The 16835-nt window shown below is 41.9% G+C and overlaps 1 protein-coding gene across 2 annotated transcripts in view; it reads left to right on the top strand.

The window, feature by feature from the left end:
• Positions 1-262: 262 nt before the first annotated feature.
• The window catches only part of MLYCD (malonyl-CoA decarboxylase), a 53242-nt gene continuing 36669 nt past the window's right edge, over positions 263-16835 (top strand). The window contains exons 1-2 of one of the 2 annotated variants that reach the window (XM_030581539.1): positions 263-741; positions 15249-15361. In XM_030581539.1, coding sequence (XP_030437399.1) covers positions 367-741; positions 15249-15361 — 488 coding nt within the window. In that variant the 5' untranslated portion in view covers positions 263-366. Of the gene's footprint in view, positions 946-15248; positions 15362-16835 lie in introns of both variants that reach the window. The other variant, XM_030581538.1, reaches the window with a different exon arrangement.

The following is a 16835-nucleotide window of genomic DNA, read 5'->3' as shown; positions in this document are numbered from 1 at the left end:
GGGGGGGCTGATACAACCTGCTGCAGCAGGGAAGAGACTCGAAAATGGGTGCGGAGGGCAAAGTCTGGGCGAGAAGAGAGGCGGGACGCGGCCATTGCTTCCCCCCGCGAATAAGAGCTGTGTCCGGCCCTCCTTTAGCTTTCCAGGCCACACTCAAGATGGTCGCCAGACCCAGACAGGCCACACTCTAATGCCCCACCCACTCCATCTCTGATTGGCTGTCGCCACCAGCAATCTGCAATATCACCCAATCAACGTCTTTGTTTGGATGCCACCTGAAAGCGCTGCGGCCTAGTCCTGCTACGGTATAGAGAGAAGCCTGGCACTGCTGCCGGAGGGGTCCTGGCCGGGTGCGGGTTGGCCACTATGAGCCGGCTGGGCCCTTTTCTGGTTGCGCCGCGGCTGCTCCGTCGGCCGTGGGCCCTGCCGAGGCGGCCTAGCGGCGTTTCCATAGTAACGGGACCCTGCGCGGGCCTAGCAGGGCCTGGCGCCGCCGCCTCCCTGTGCTCGGGCCCAGCGGCTCCGAGCCTGGCCATGGAGGAGCTGCTGAGCCGCTCCGTGCCCCCGCTGCCCCCCTACGAGACGAGGGAGAAGGCGCCGCCGCCGGCCGAGCTCCGCAGCGCGGAGTTCATGCGCTCCTACAGGGCCCTGGAGGCCGGGCCCCCGCGGGCGGAGCTGCTGACCCGCCTGGCCCAGGACTTCGGCGTGGACCACGGACGGGTGGCCGAGTTCAGCGCCAAGGTGCTGCAGGCCCGGGAGCTGCAGAGGGAGCTGGGCGCCCTGCTCCAGGCCGAGGACCGGCTCCGTTACTACCTCTGCCCCCGCTACCGGGGCCTCTTCCAGCACTTGGGCCGGCTGGAGGGCGGGCTCCGCTTCCTGATGGAGCTCAGGGGTGACCTGGTGCAGGCGCTGGCGGCGCGGCATGCAGAGGGGCCGCACGTCAGGGTGAGAGGAGGGGGGCCCACGGGTGGGGTGGCAGTGGCTCGCGGGGAAGTTCCTAGGTGCAGGGCTGATGAGACGGGGGCCCAGAGTTCCTCAGCGCCTCCCCCAGTGTCTGTGTAAATGCAGTGAAATGAGAGGCGGTGGGCCCCAGCGAACAGGATGTACCTCGGGCCCCCGATTACTGTGGAAGGGCCTGTCACTGCAATACAAATAATGAGGATGGTGTGAGGGGTGGGACACCCAGGACGCTGCGGAGGAAATGATGCACTGCTGAGGTGACATGGGCATGGCACAGGGAAGGCCATGGCGTAGGCTGCAGATGGGAGCTGTTGTGTCTCTGCTAGTAGTTAGATGAGCCAGAAGGAAGGGGCGGCATTGGCATGAAGCAACGTGCTTGTGGACATCCACGTCCAAACTGCAAATTCTCTCACACCTTGCAGGAATAGCTGGCTTGGTATGACATAACTGGTGAGGTGAATGTACTCTGATGCCAAGGATGTGCTTTAGCTACATTGGTACGACACATGCGTATGTCTACACAGCATTTTGGAGAGAGCCTGCCAGCTCAGGTTAACACACTGGGGTTAGTGGAATTCACACTAAAATAGCTAGAGATTTGTAGTTGTTGCTTGGGCTCTGAAGCGTAGAGAGGGGTGTGGGCTTCAGATCTGGAGCCACAACTTCAGAGTGCTGTCTAGAGAGCTATTTGTAGAGTACTAGCATGAATACCATTGTCCTGAGGGTATGGCTACACTTGCAGCTGTAGAGCGCTTTAAGTTAAACCAGCCTTTGTAGAACACACTAGGGAAATCGCTCCAGTCTGTCCACACTGAGTGCTGCAAGCACAGTGGCGTGGCCACATTTGTAGCAGTTGCAGTTGCATTGGGAGCGGTGCATTGTGGGCAGCTATCCCAGCATTCAAGAGGCTGCAGTGTGCTTTTCAAAAGGGTGTGTGTGTGGAGTGCAGCCTGCACTGCAAACAGAGCTCCCCACCTCTATCTCACTCACTCAAAGGCAAACAGTAGCTGTTTGTTTTTTTTTTTTTTTCTCGGACCAAATAAGCATCCCGTCTTGGAACCGGAAATCTGAAAGGGCACTTGCGCCTCCCGAGTTCACAACAAAGACAAGAGAGACCACTTCAGTTAAGAGGATTATGGGATGCTTCCTGAGCTCAATCAGCATGTAATAACGTTACTCCTCGTTTATACTGGAGCTGCAGCGATTCACCCAATACACAACAGCTGTTAATCATCTTGGGGAGGTGGAGTACCAAGACTGTTCTAGCCAGGGAGTCAGAGCGCTCTCCATGCCTTGCCAGTGTGGATGAGGAGTAAGGTAGAGCGCTCTGGGAGGCTTTATTGTGCTATAAAGTGCAAGTGTAGCTAAACCCTTAGTATGTTGATCTTAGCTCAAGGGCACACTCCAAAACACTGCATAGAGATGTGGTAATGCTAATGAAGCAAGATGTTAGGAGAAGATGTCACCTTGAGGTACCTTGGAGGTGGCAAGCTGGCCCAAATGCCTGGGTCTGACGTCAGGTGTCTAGCCCAAGCTGCAGCTTGGCAGCAACATGGATACTGCTATTTTTAGCATGCTTCTCAAGTGGCGTTAAAGTTTGTCTGTTACCAAGGCTGGGAGGCATGCTCTCAGTGTAGACCTAACCTAAGAAGCTACTACAGTAGAACCTCAGAGTTACAAACTGACCAATTAACCACACATCTAATTTGGAACTGGAAGTATATAACTTGGTAGCGGTTGGTCTCTCTCCCCCATCCAAAAATGCAGTGCAGTACTGTGTTAAACATAAACTACTAAAACAATAAAGGGAAAGCAGCATTTTTCTTCTGCATAGTAAAATTTCAAAGCTATATTAAGTCAATGTTCAGTTGTAAACTTTTGATAGAACAGCCATAATGTTTTGTTCAGAGTTACAAACAATCTCCATTCCTGAGGCATTCATATTCTTGTAGCTGAAATTGCATATCTTAGATCAATTTCTTCTCCTCCTCCCCTCCGTAGAACATACCTGACTGTTTTGTGACTGCTCTTAACTAGTGAAGTCATGACCTGGACAAGGTTTGTGAATTTGAGCAATAAATGTGGGACAATATATCCGGTTCTGGACCATGTGCACAAACCTGGGATGTTTGCGAGGAATCTGTTTGAAATACTCTAAAATATATACATATTGTAGCATGTTTGGATAATGTTGCAATTTTAAAACAACCACTTTTTTAATGTTTTGGCTAATTTGTTTCTGATACTTGTGAATAGGGCCCTGCACAGGCACAAAATTTATATCCACAGATATAAAGCGGATATCAGAGGAGCTGCAGGGCTCTACCAGGAACCACAGTGGCGAAACTGCAGTAGATGCAGACCACTGCATGGAAGGGACTCCTGTCTGGGAGTGTATGAGTTGCTTGCACGCACTAGCATTACCAAGGGCAGCTGCTGGTCAGGCTGGTGCCCACCCCTGCAGCCCTGCTCACTGGTGGTACAGCCACTTCAGAGGAACTGCCCAGGCTGGGCACTAGATCTTGCAAGTGGCAGTCCAACATGTTGCTGCTTTTGCTGCTGCAGTTCCTGGTAGAGCCCTGCAGCTCCCTGGATATCCACTTTATTTCCATGAATATCTGCATCTGCAGATATAAATTTTGTATCTGCGTAGGGCTCTGCTTGTGAATACATGTCAGTGTATCCTCATCAACTAATCAGACTGCTCCCTTAGTTCATTCTTTTAAAGGTTTTAATTTTTGAAATAATTATTTTAAAGATAGTGTGGTAACTGCTAGCTTTTGTTTGCAATTCTGCAACTCCTGTTTGCTCAGTATGAAACTATTGATGCATATTTCTCTTGTTCCCTGCAGGATTGGCAAACTCCTTCCTCTAGTGCAGTGATTCCCAAACTTGGGACACTGCTTGTTTAGGGAAAGCCCCTGACTGACCCAGACGGTTTGTTTACCTGCCATGTCTGCAAGTTTGGCCGATCACGGCTCCTACTGGCCACGGTTTGCTGCTCCAGGCCAATGGGAGCTGCTGGAAGTGGCGTGGGCCGAGGCATATACTGGCTGCTACTTCCAGCAGCCCCCATTGGCCTGGAGTAGCGAACCACAGTCAGTGGGAGCTGCGATCAACCGAACGTGCGGACACAGCAGGTAAACAAACCAGCCCGGCCAGCCAGGGGCTTTCCCTACACAAGTGGCATCCCAAGTTTGGGAAACACTGCACTGGTGAATTTTATGCAGTCTTTATCAGAGCATCTATTTTTCCAGCAGTTTATGGCTCCATTTTTTCCGGTTGGGGCATTATGTCCAAACAGCTAGCCTATTCATTAGTGAAATCTTATCTCATGTGTCAGCACTGTAATTCTTATTTTTGCACTGCCTCCCCATCACCACACACACACAACTTGATTGATAACTTCTCTGATTAGTGATCTGATATAGCTAAACACATTAAGTTAACAGGAGACCAGAGGATGTCTCTTGATGTGATGTGGTTTTTTTTCTCTTCATTTTAAATGGGTTGGGCACATCCCTCCTATTTTTTCTAGGTTATTATTGGCAGCCTTTCTTCAGGAAAATGATTTTGGCGCCGTCATATTATGCATTGTTTCCTTTAGTTCAGTAGAGAGGATTTGTGCAATGGGGTTTCCTAACTCAGCCTATGATGGTATTTCTGTTTAAAGCTGAAATTATCTTGACTTGATTTTGATCACAAATCTTGTTTGGAAAAAAAACTTTTCTTGAAAATGTTTACAAGATGCATTCTTGTCTTTTATAATCGGTTATGGAGTATGACAACAGAACTACATTCTGAAATGCACAATCTGACATGCCATCTTCTGAAGTAAAAGCACGTGGAGCGAATTCAGTATTATGAAATGTACCTGTAACATAACTTCCCTTGTATTTGACCCCCTGTGTAGTCTGTGTTTTGAGTACTGAAACTATCAAAATATTAGATTTAAAAAAAAAAAATCAGATTCAGAATTTTTGTTTCTATTATAGAATGCAGTTAACAAGGAAAAGAGAAATTCAAAACCTAAAATCAATGTGCATTTTTGACATCTGGATGTGAGTATCTTGTGGACATGCAGAACAGAATTCAATTTAGTGCTTAGTGATACTATTCAAAGGTAATTTTTTTGTAAATTTACTTAATTTTTTCATCCAGTTACATTGAATTTGTTTCCAAGAATTAACATGTAAAGAGCATTTGTGACGTGCTTATTTTCAGCATCTCTTTTTTTCTTCTTCAAATGAGTGGAATTATGGTTCTGTGGGAATCGAAACATTCTAGGTTTGTAATTAGACTAGAGATTTCATTGCCTGAATTTAGGGAAGTGTTTTCCTGGATCTGTCAGAAGCTATTCACTTTAACTACAATGTTAAGAGTCTCAATCTAATGTTTTAGAGCACAGTTATGGAAGTCTTGGAATAATTGGCAGTGGTGGAGGAAGTGCATCTTGGAAGAACTGCATCTCCTGGAAGTCTGGGCCACATACGCAACTGTCCAAAATGTAACTGTAACCACTTCCTGATGGCTACTGCTCCATCCAATCACTTCAAAAAAACAAAAACAAACAAAAAATCCTTTTTGAAAAATGTAGGTAATAAGCATGCATGGTTCTCAAAGAGAAAGCCTAGGAGAATGTTTCCACTCATCTCACAATCAGGCAGAATGCAGTTTAAATACAATTTAAAAGTATATACAGCATTTGAGTATCTTGAGAGCAATTCTTCATTCCCGGTATTGGTTACAACACCGGGATGGTTCAGTAACCAGTGAGCCTACTCCTGCAGATGATTAAAAAAAAAAATCCTACTGCCCCCTATTGTCTTCCTCCTAGCTGTAGGAGGAGTGCTAGAAAATGGCACAGAAGAGTCTTCTCAGAACTTAAGAGAGCTGGTAGCTGGATTCTGCAATACTAGAACTAAATATGTGACCATTTCTCCATCAAAATCTGCAGGTATTGTTTGAAATAGAAGGATGGCAGACCATTTAGTGATCATTTCTCTACGACAGGTGCATTGCTATTGAATTATTAGTGTAGTAGATGGTGAAATGGATGCAACAAGTATCATTCTATAGTTATACCTGAGAATTTATATCTTCAGTGTGATGGATAACTAATAGATTTAGTTGGTCCAGTTTTTAAATCATGCCAATTTATCCTATTGATGGTAAAAACTGAATTAAACAGAAGTATTCGCATAAATTATACCGGTTTTGTTCACTGTTGAGATAATCATTAAGATGCAGAGAGGCAAGTCTCCCTCTGTGTTCACCTCATTTGATTCAGTTCCATAATGACACGCTGCCCAGGTATTGTGTGCCTGGCTGTATCCCTCTCTTAGATACTGTTGTTGGTTAATGGATGATGGTAGGTGCCATGCCCTGATGTGACTGAACTGCCTCTTTTTATCCATAATTCACAGTGGTGATATTTTTTTTCCTAAGTGGCATAGCTGTCATGAGCCTTATCAAGTCAGCTTTAGTTCAAAAGACTATTTTATTTATAGCGAACAAAATCTAAGAAACTGAGTAGAATAGTCCCAATTTTCAGTGCAGGAAAACCAAAGAATCTGAACATAAACATTGAACAAGGCATTGTACATACACTGAATAGAGGATAGTGTAAAGAAAAGAACACCCTGCAAATACAGAGGAATTTGTATTCAGGATTAGTATTCTAAGGTAAAACAGTCAGCGGAATCATGACTAACGACCCAGAGAAAATGACTAGACTCTTCAGTGACTAGTTGCTAAGAAACAGTACGTCTTCCCTGTAGACTTATAGAAGATGATAGATACTTCTGACCCAGCTGCAGAACTTCTGTTTAGACATATCTAGCAGCAAATGTTCAGCTGTAGATTACGTTGGTAGTAACTATAGAGCTCTTCCCCTGTGGGTACACAAAAATGCTTTTTGGTTTTCTGAGGGAAGAAGGGAAATCTGTTTTACAATCTGGGAGTTTTTCTTCCAGGAGATATGCCCCAGTGTTTCCATTAAAGATCTTGCAGGTGTGATAACTTTAAAGCATCAAACATGAGTGTAGTCAAAATAAAAGTAAACCATGTGGACAATTGAAGAACATTGTTTTTGAAAATAGTACTGACACAATACTCAATAAATGGATTGTTTTGAATGAAGCAGGCATTCTGAAAATCATGGAAATCAGTGCCAGCAACAGAAGCTTATATGAGATGTTTTCGCTGCTGTTTAACGCTGACAGGATATATTGTTTTTTCTTTCCTACCAGTTTCCCCTTCTTCCCACATTCCTAACAGAAGCTGAACTTTTTCTGTGCCCCATAAAGTCGTTAATTTCTTGATAGACTCCTGTAATGCACACGAGTGAAGCTTGTTGAGAGTCTGTTTCTTGAGCTGGATTCTCCTTTTTGCTGTTCAGAACCCTCTCCACACTTTCCCTATAACTTTTCTCTTTCTGAAGATTAAATTATAAACAAACGAAATAGTATTTTTCAGTTCACCTCATACAAGTACTATAATGCAATCTCTTTATTCTGAAAGTGCAACTTACAAATGTAGATTTTTTTTTTTTTTTTGTTATCTATGGTATGGTTTCATCAGGAGTAGTTGAGGTTTGGGGGGTTTGTTTGGAATATATAGAGTATAAGAGCTGTGTGGGGAGGCTTGCAAAATATCATATATTGTGCTTGAGTTAAGTTAGTACTCTTGGTCCCTAGGAGTATGTCTAAGCTGCAAAGAAAAACCTACAGCATCTGGTGTTACAGCTGGGACAGTTGATTTGGGCTTGCATGGTTTGGGGCTGCTGGGCTAAAAATAACAGAGTAGATGTTAGGATCTCAGGCTGGAGCCCAGGCTCTGAAACCCAGAGAGCAGGGAGGGTCTCGGAGCCCAAGCTCCAACCTGAGCATCTACACTGCTATTTTTAATCCTGCTGAGCCCTACAAGTGCTCTGAGACTTGGTACGGTAGGTTTTTCTTTGCAGTGTAGACATAACTTTTGAGAGTTTAAACTCTTAATTTAAGTTTTCTTTTTGCTCACATCTGTATGTGTCTATTTTGTTTTGTTTGTTAGTGAGGGACCTTGGAAGGTTCTGATTATATTCAAAGCTTCCAATACGTGTTCTTACTAGCTGAAGAACTGGAAGTACCCTTTTTGTCCGTCTTCCTTTCCATGTCACTGGGTTCCTTTTCTATTGAAGATGAGACAGATGTAATGGGAAGTGGGGCAGTGCACGCTCCTGCCCTCCGACCTCTTCAGTAAAACCTAGTATTCATAAAACTAGTGTGAATAGTAAAGTCCTTTGTTTGTATTTAAGTTGTATTTAAATTAATGAAAAAGGCCAACCATCAGAAAATATTACATAAAATTCTGTTGCTGCAGTGCTTATCTTTTAAAGGCAGGCTGAAGAGTATAAATGAAAATAATGCAAACTATGATGCACTTACAACTTTACAACAGATTCCTTTTTCATCATTAATTTTTTTCCCCCTTATTCCTCTGCAACAAAAATAGATCTATAGCAGGGTTTAGGTAGTATTGTAAAATGTATGCCTCAAAAAATCCCAAACAAACAACTTTCCGTTTCAGCATGTGTATGGAAGATGCCACTAAAAGGAAGTAGTCTGAAAGTCCATGAGTGCAAAGGAGTCCTAATACTTAGTCTTTGGAGGTGAAAGACTGCTTTGTTTTAGGGTCCTTGAACAGTCTGTACTGCATTTGCTTTGTCACTGGATCATGCCAGCCTCAGAAGTTTATGCATTGTCTAACATAGGTTAGTAAAGGTTAAAGTTGTGGGTGGGAGGAAGTGAGAAGGGAGATTTTTGAATATGCATATTTTTTATGTGAAGGAAATGTGACAAACTTGATTGAGTCTGCAAATGAGGTCTGGGAAAAAAGTAAAGATTTGGGATTTACCTTGCAAACTCCATTACTGTGATTATTATCAACAACTTTGCTCTAGGAGTTTTTCTGGGAAAAGCTAATTTAATTATAACTTTGGGTAGATTGGCTGCAAGAAGAGTCTGGAATTGCAAAATTAGAGTTTTACTAGCGTGGTAATTTAAGGGATAAAACATGCTTTTTGTGATTAAAAGCTGTCTTCATTTTGGATTATTTGTATCAATTACCTTGGCCAACCGTGTTTTCCTTTGATGTGTGCCTTTTAAAAACATTTCCACTTTTATTTTAATTAGGATATTATAGGAAATATTCACACACTTTTGGAAAGTGTTTCAAGAAATAGTTGTTTATAAAAATCTTCTTGTGAGCTAGAGTGCACCGGAGAATTATTTTTATCTGAGTGCTGTACATAAGTTAAATAGACCTGGTATTCATCCTCAACTGTACTTAATCGTAAAAAATGCTCTGTTCAGGCCGCGAGTAGCTTGATGCTTTTTAAATATGAGTACAGTGTAATATAAACTACTATAAAAAAAATAGTCACAGAACATCACTGAAGGAGATTAATATTTTGGTTAGGATTAAGAATTAACACTTCAGTTTGGAAAGTAATTCTGCATCTGCAAATCTTCTGTAACATAGATGAAGGCAAATGAAGAAGATAAAATTCATTATAATGTACGATAATAATATAACTTTTTGAAATTATTTTATTCAACCGTGTACTTTGGTGTGTATTGTTGCTACAAAGCTACTAACCCCATTGCTGACTTTATATTCATATGCTGCTGCTTCACTTGTCCGTACTCAAAAAAATTCCAGATTTACATGGGGTTTAGGCAGCTGACTTCTGTTAACCTCTGCATGTGGCCACATCCTATTTAAAGGTTTACATCTTCTATCCTGAAGTCCAGAGATCTTCTAGTAATGGGATATGATGCACATTGTAGAAAATTTTGCTATGGGGATTTTGAGCCACAGCAGCCGTAAAAGTCTATTTCTTTGATCTAGTCCACAGAAAAGTGATAAACTTTCAGGTTATGGTTTTTAAGTTCACTATATTTTGTTTTCTGGTAAAAATTATTGCTGAAAACCAGGTTTAAGACTAAACACAATGAAGGATCTATTGTACTTATCTCAGTGTTCTCTTAGAACTGTTTTTTTTTTTTTGGAAGGACTGAGTTATAGAAGTAAAATATGAAGTCCATAACTTACACTAAGTGAATTTTTGTTAGGAAAAAGATCTCAGAAAAAAAGTCCTCACATTTATTTGAAAAGTCTTTAGTCTCCTTGTTGATCTTGAGAAGTTTCTCTTTTAAGAATCATATACATTTTGTCAGTCATAATAAAAGCTGATACGTTATTTAAAGAATGATTGAAGTTACAAGGTTAGAATTAACAAAATGGTCTCTACACATGCTATAAATTTGTCAATAGCTTTACATTATTCACTAGCTCACTATAACTAGCAAAACTAAAGATAACTAGCTTTGTTCATTTGTATATGGGGATACATTTAGTTTGATTACATTTCTTTTTTTTGTTATTTTACTGGCATAGACAGATGTAATTGCTTAGACTCACATTAAAATCAGTGGAGAAAGATAACAGGCCAAAATGTTTTGTATGCAAAAAATGTGGAAAAAAAAAAAAAAAAAAGGGCGTTCATGGCTCCCAGAAAGTAGAGGTTCTTAAAATAAGACCATCATTAGATTTCTCCACCCCCACCCCTGGCCCCATCTTCGACAGTTGCTGTCCATCTCCTTTTCTCTGGCTGTTCCGCCAGTTTTTTTGTTTTCCTTTTCTTCCTTCCCCTTAACCTATTCCCAATTTTATTTTACTCTTGAGCATTTCAGCTGTTTCTCTGACGCAAAATGTTCAGCCATGTCAAGCTGTCTTTTATTAAAGTGCTTTATTAAATGGAAGATAGGAAATTAGAATCTGATACTCCAGAAAAAACTCTTCTTCTGCGTGAGTATCTGATATAACCATAAGAATTGAAAGTAGAACACTTCATAAATTGTTATTGTTCTACTAACTAGATCAGGGGTCGGCAACCTTTGGCACGTGGCATGGGCCGGGCCGGTTTGTTTACATGCTGCGTCCGCAGGTTTGGCTGATCACAGCTCCCGCTGGCTGTGGTTTGCTCTTCCAGGCCAATGGGGGCAGCGGGAAGCGGCATGGGCTGAGGAATGTGCTGGCCGCTGCTTCCTGCTGCCCCCATTGGCCTGGGATGGCGAACTGTGGCCAGTGGGAGCCACGATTGGCCAAACCTGTGGACGCGACAGGTAAACAAACCAGTCCATCCTGCCAGGATGCGTACTCTGGCGAGCCATGTGCCAAAGGTTGCCAACCCCTGAGCTAGATAGTGGTGCTTCCTGTGATTGGTCACAATTAATCCACCTAAAACTAGCATTTCTGCTGGGGGGGGGGGAACGCTAAAGGGGAAAATATGAGGTGTATTCAAACAGACAAAATCCAAAGGACCCGTCATCTATGGTCATAACTGGGACAAAAGTCATGCTCAAATATTACTAAAACCAGAGTATTAAACGTAATGCCAAAGTAAAGTCTTTATATTCTAAATTACATGTGCTCTGGTTTACAGCAATGCAGAGTGTGGCTGCTTATTTTTCCTGGTACTTCCAGTACAGCCCCTTTGGGGTCTACCAGAGTAAAGATAAGTAAATATTTTATGGAATCCACATTTCTAATGCTGTAGGTTCTGTACCCTGTAAAAAATGTAATAGTGTGAAGTAAGACTTTTGAGCCATGTCTGTTCGTACTGTTGGTAACCTTACTACTGCTGCCCAATTGCATATGTATCTATAGTGCAAACAATAAAAACAAAGATACCAGGGAATACAAAGATGCATCAGTTAGTGGCTTGGCTCTTTCCAATAGGTTAGACCTTGGTCAAGATGGTCCATTCTGAGGTGAAAGAGAATGATTGGGACAGATGAATTGCAGGTGAACTACATGTATGATTTTGAAATTCTTCAAGTAGGCCTCTGTACTTTTCCAATAATGGGAGATGTGCTGCTGATGTAGCAGGATTAATGGAAAATCTCCACCTGTTGGAGCACCCATGCACTCTCCCTCAGGGCCCCAAATGTTCTGCAGGCAAGGATATAAAAAGAGACTCAAGTGCCTCGGTTTCATCAGACTGTTCAGTATTGCACAGACCAGGAACACTGGCTGAGTGTCAGACCTAGCTCTCTGGAAACAGTTTCCAAGTGCCTACCTTTAGATAAGTTAATTGTTAGTTCATAGTTTGTAGATAGTAGTAGAAAACTTGGGGGCCATTAGGTGCAGACATGCTGGCATTTGTTCTCAGATCTGTGATGCAAGATACTAAAGCTAAGAGATGGGAGTTCAAGAGGTGTGCTTTATGTTCAGTTTGTAATCCCCTTCCTGACCTGATCTGTAAAACTGCTAGCCTCTCTTTTATACCACCTTTCAAGATCTGTTTTGCCCTGGTGCTCACATGGAACTTGCCAACAATTTATTGCTAAGCTCAGAGGCCATCTTGCAGGTGAGTGATGGGTAGTTAGGGAAAGCTAATATTATGGTATAAATTAATATGTCTATAAAATGAGATTTGTCTCGTCAACCCACACCCTTCATAAGTTGATTTCCATTTTAAAATGCAAGTAATTTGGGTCAGGGACATGCCAATTACTATGTTTATAAAATATTTTGTACATTGAAGTCCTGATTAAAATCTCTTGACACAACCATAATATGCATATTTAGCTAAATAATTAGGCATTGGTAACATACACTGGGTGATTATAAATATATAATCAAAATGTATAAAAATGAGGTGCAAATATCCTACTCATGCCAGCTTTATTAACTGGTATTTCTAAAATTATTTTTTGTTTTTTTTTTTTAAGTAGTTTTGGGATCTTTTTGAAGGAGACTGTGGGGCCAGTTCATCCAGAGTGTAAGTCCCTTGAAGTGACTGGAGCTATATCAGGAATGAGTTTGCCTTCATAATTGTGGCAATGAAACTTTGCATGGAATAGTCAATGTACATAATTACATCTGCTCTTCAACAATGTGCTTATATGTGGTCCAATAGATAGCTTCTGAAATTTTATCCTTCTTGAGATACAGGTCACTTGAATCCTAATTGTTCATTGGAAGTCTTTGCAGACCTTACACAGCCAGGGTGTGAGTACATTTGTTATTTGAATCAATCAAACCTACCCATTACTATTCTTTTCTTAATGATATTTTTTTCTTTATGCCGCAGAATCTTTTTTTGATAACTTATTTTATTATGTTCCGCTTCAAATGGGAAATGCAGAGGGACAGTAATACATAGCACATTACAACTAAAGATCTTGTAACTTGGGATGCAAAATTATTTGTGCTGTTTAATGCGTGTCGTCATGATATGAAACTGAGCACCTATTGTATTTAAGTGATTTCTGATGATGATCTGTTTGCTAGTGATCTAGAAAATGGTGTGTGGTGGTTTATTTTATATTCATTTTTTTTAAAGTATTCCTTTAGGCACAACAGAGCAGCACCAGTGAATGAATGAAATATTGGGGGGGGGGGGGGATTCTCTGGTAACTTGGTTACTGACTGCAATACAGAATACTCTGAAGGTCAGGCAGAGTATAGCAATAAATTGGAACAAACTCAAGTGTTGCATCTTCAGAGAGAGTTTTACTCTGTTTCCCTAGAGGTCAGTGTGGTGATATACTACAACATTTCAAAGATTGATATCCCAACTAGTTTATCTGTGAACAGTATTCCCTACCATTTCTTTGAGGGACATCTATCTAAAGCAGAAGCATCCATGTGTGAGTTGGATAGGTTTACCATATGTCCAGATTATCCCGGACATGTTGGGATTTTAAATAGCCATCTGGGAGGACTTTGTAAAAATCTAAAAAAGTCCGTTATTTCCCTCCCAGGGTAGAGTGCAGCACGTTTGACAGAGCAGCTGGGCTGGATTGAGCTGCTTGCATCGCAGCCTCCAGCAGCCAGAGCCCCTCCCCTGCTCCCCCCTGCCCTACAGCCCCAGCGTGCCATGCTGGTCTGAGCAGCCCGGTAAGGGAGCTGAAGGGTTGGAGAAGGGGCAGGGGGTCCTGGGTGGCAGTCTGGGGACAGGGAGCAGGGAGCGTTGGATGTGTCTGGGATTCCAGCGGGGGAGGGGACGGCTGTTAGGAGGCTGGGTTGTGGAGAGGGGTTGGGGCAGTCAGGGTACGGGGAGCGGGGGGGGGGTTGGATGGACCAGGTGTTCTGGTGGCACCTGTTGGGGGAAGGGGGTGTGGATAGGAATCAAGGTAGTTAGGGGACAGGTAGGGGTGGAGTCCTAGGGGGGCAGTTGGGGGGGGGTCTCGGGAGGAGGCAGTCAGTGTAAGGGAGAAGGGAGGCTTAGATAGGGGTGGGATCCCGGAGGAGGCAGTCAGGGGTCAAGGAGCAGGGGGATTGAATGGATTGGGGATTATGTGGGGGGCTATCAGGAGGCAGGAAGTGGGAGGGAATGGATGAGGCGGGGCTACCTCCCATGGAGTGTCCTCTCCTTTGAAAGTTCAAATATGGTAACCCTAGAATTGGGTTGCCAGAGTTTACAAGCAGACTCAGCTAAGCTTTTTTCACCTGACCTATATAATCTTGGTCCTGGAGGTAACAGTACAGAAAAGGTTCTTCCTGCTTTGTCAGTGCTATAGGGAGCATTGGAATAGATAATACTTACCCATTTTATTCTTTGTGCAGCCAGCAGTGAAGAGGTGGTTAAAACAGTTCCAAAAACAGTAGTGAACAAAGAGTAATATGCAAGTGACTTAAAAATTCTTCAGTGGTTTGCTTGCTTCTTAGAGAATCTTACTCTCTTTAAACCTGGTTGACAAGTGTTATCTATGAATGTTGACCATAATACTGATCTAATGCTAATAACCTTCCTAATATGTGAGCTGCTTAGTATTCAGCAGAGATTGAGGCAGAATATTATATGAGACATTCAGTCTGAAACCCTTCTCCTTGATTTGTTTTTGGCGTCCTAATTGATGCATCTGAGCAAACACGTGATTTGAGATTCAGTTTTTGTCAGTGTTGAAGACCACTCAGATACTGTTCTGGTGTGTTCTTTTCAACTTAACTATTTTGGGTTTTATCTGCAGCACGCCATAGAGAATGTCTGCATAGTATCTTGTAAACATTTTCCTCATTTTAGTTCTAGATTAAAATTTCTATTTATTCGAGTTTCAGATAATTTGCAATTAGCTTTCTCAAATGGACCAAATAACTTGCTTAAAACTTCCAGTGTGGTAAGGGTAAAAAGTAAACAAAAAATCGTTAGTGAAATAGATGGCCTTTTCCTAGATTGAATAAACTGAGTGCAAGATAACAAAGTAATGAGTCAGTTTTTCCCTTCCTGTTTCAAGGAAATGAATGGCGTGCTAAGGAGCATGCTTTCGGAATGGTTTTCTACCGGATTCCTAAGCCTGGAGCGAGTCACCTGGCAGTCACCTTGTGAAGTGCTTCAAAAGATTAGTGAGTAAGTGTCAAGAATTTCCAATGTTTGTTGATGTAGTTTGAACAATGGGTTAGCCCTTTTGCAGGCCCTTGTGCAGGTCCTACTTCAAGAAATTGCATTCCTATGCTATAATGCAAAGTATGATTAAAGAATTGCAACCTTATGAATATTATTTAGCATATACATTGATTTTAACAGAATTATGTAGATCATAAACAATATCCTTGGGGTGTGAGATGATTCATACTTATGGTCTTTTTCAACATAAATTAGAGCTGTAGGCTCTGGGAGAGTATGCTTAGAGCAAAGAATATCTCTTGTGATGGCCATAAAAGACATCCAAGTCTATTCTGCTGCTGGTGAATTCTACACAGTAAGGAGGCAGTATAGTGTACCAAGACCTTACATCTAATCAAATATTATTGTAATTCTTCAGCAGTTATGTATAGTGGTCATTTAAAGTATGCAGAATCCAGTATAAAATATGCAGTTAAAGCTTTGTTATCCAGCATGTTTGGGGAATGGGTAAGTCAAAAATTCTGGTTAATTCAAGGGGAAGGAGTTTGGAAGCGGGGGGCAGCACATGGAGCTGACTGGCCGAGCCTCTTTGGAGATGTCGCTGCTTGTAGGGAGCTTCCTGAAGTGAGTACCACCCGGATCCAACACCCCAAAACCCCTCCCACATTGCAACCTCCTGCCCTGAGCTCCCTCCCACATCCAAACTGCCTCCCAGACCATGTACACTGCACTCACTTCTGAAATGCCGGTTTATAGAGCTTTCCGGTTTGCAAAGTGCTGGATAACACAGCTCTTCTTTGTAAATTGAGGTCAAGTTTGTACAAGTGCCTTGACAATCAACAATATTTATTTCTATCTTCAAAATTGATTCAGCTGGAAATGTGTGAATCGAAGTTCTATTGTGTTGAATTTTTTTCCCATAGTTGAACTCTAAGAAAAGCTTTCAAGAAAAAAACATCTCTAAGAAAGAGTTGTGAGGGCAGATAACTTCACCTGTTCTTTGTATCACAAAGAAAATAAAATGAAGATATAATGGTGGTCTGCAAAACAAAAATAACTAATTGAAATCCAAGTCTTTCAAACTAGAGACTGGAGCATAACAATTTTAAGACTAAAGTGTTTGTTAAATGAGTATTGAAAAAGACGACTAAGGGAATTTGTGTTCTACAAAAACTTCTTAATAAAAGTTATTTAGTTTAATTAAAACTATATGTGATTAATCTGTGGATACTGATAAATTAAAGGATTTGAATAGAGTACTACAACTAGTTGAGGAGAGACTTCACGTTCCTGTTTCACTATTACATGAATCCTTTTGAAATATTAATTTATAAAATCCTTTCACTAATATCTAGATTCCCTTTTCTAAAAAAATGATACCATTCTGTGCACATGCAACAAAAGTATTAGCAATAGGATGGGATGAGGACGTTAGATTTTTAAATGTATTTGAAAATAGCATTCCATTAGGCTACAC

The sequence above is a fragment of the Gopherus evgoodei genome, chromosome 12 (assembly GCF_007399415.2).
Source record: "Gopherus evgoodei ecotype Sinaloan lineage chromosome 12, rGopEvg1_v1.p, whole genome shotgun sequence".
NCBI lineage: Eukaryota > Metazoa > Chordata > Testudines > Testudinidae > Gopherus > Gopherus evgoodei.
The sequence above is the reverse complement of the archived record's forward strand: the minus strand, read 5'-3'. Positions and strand labels throughout refer to the sequence as shown.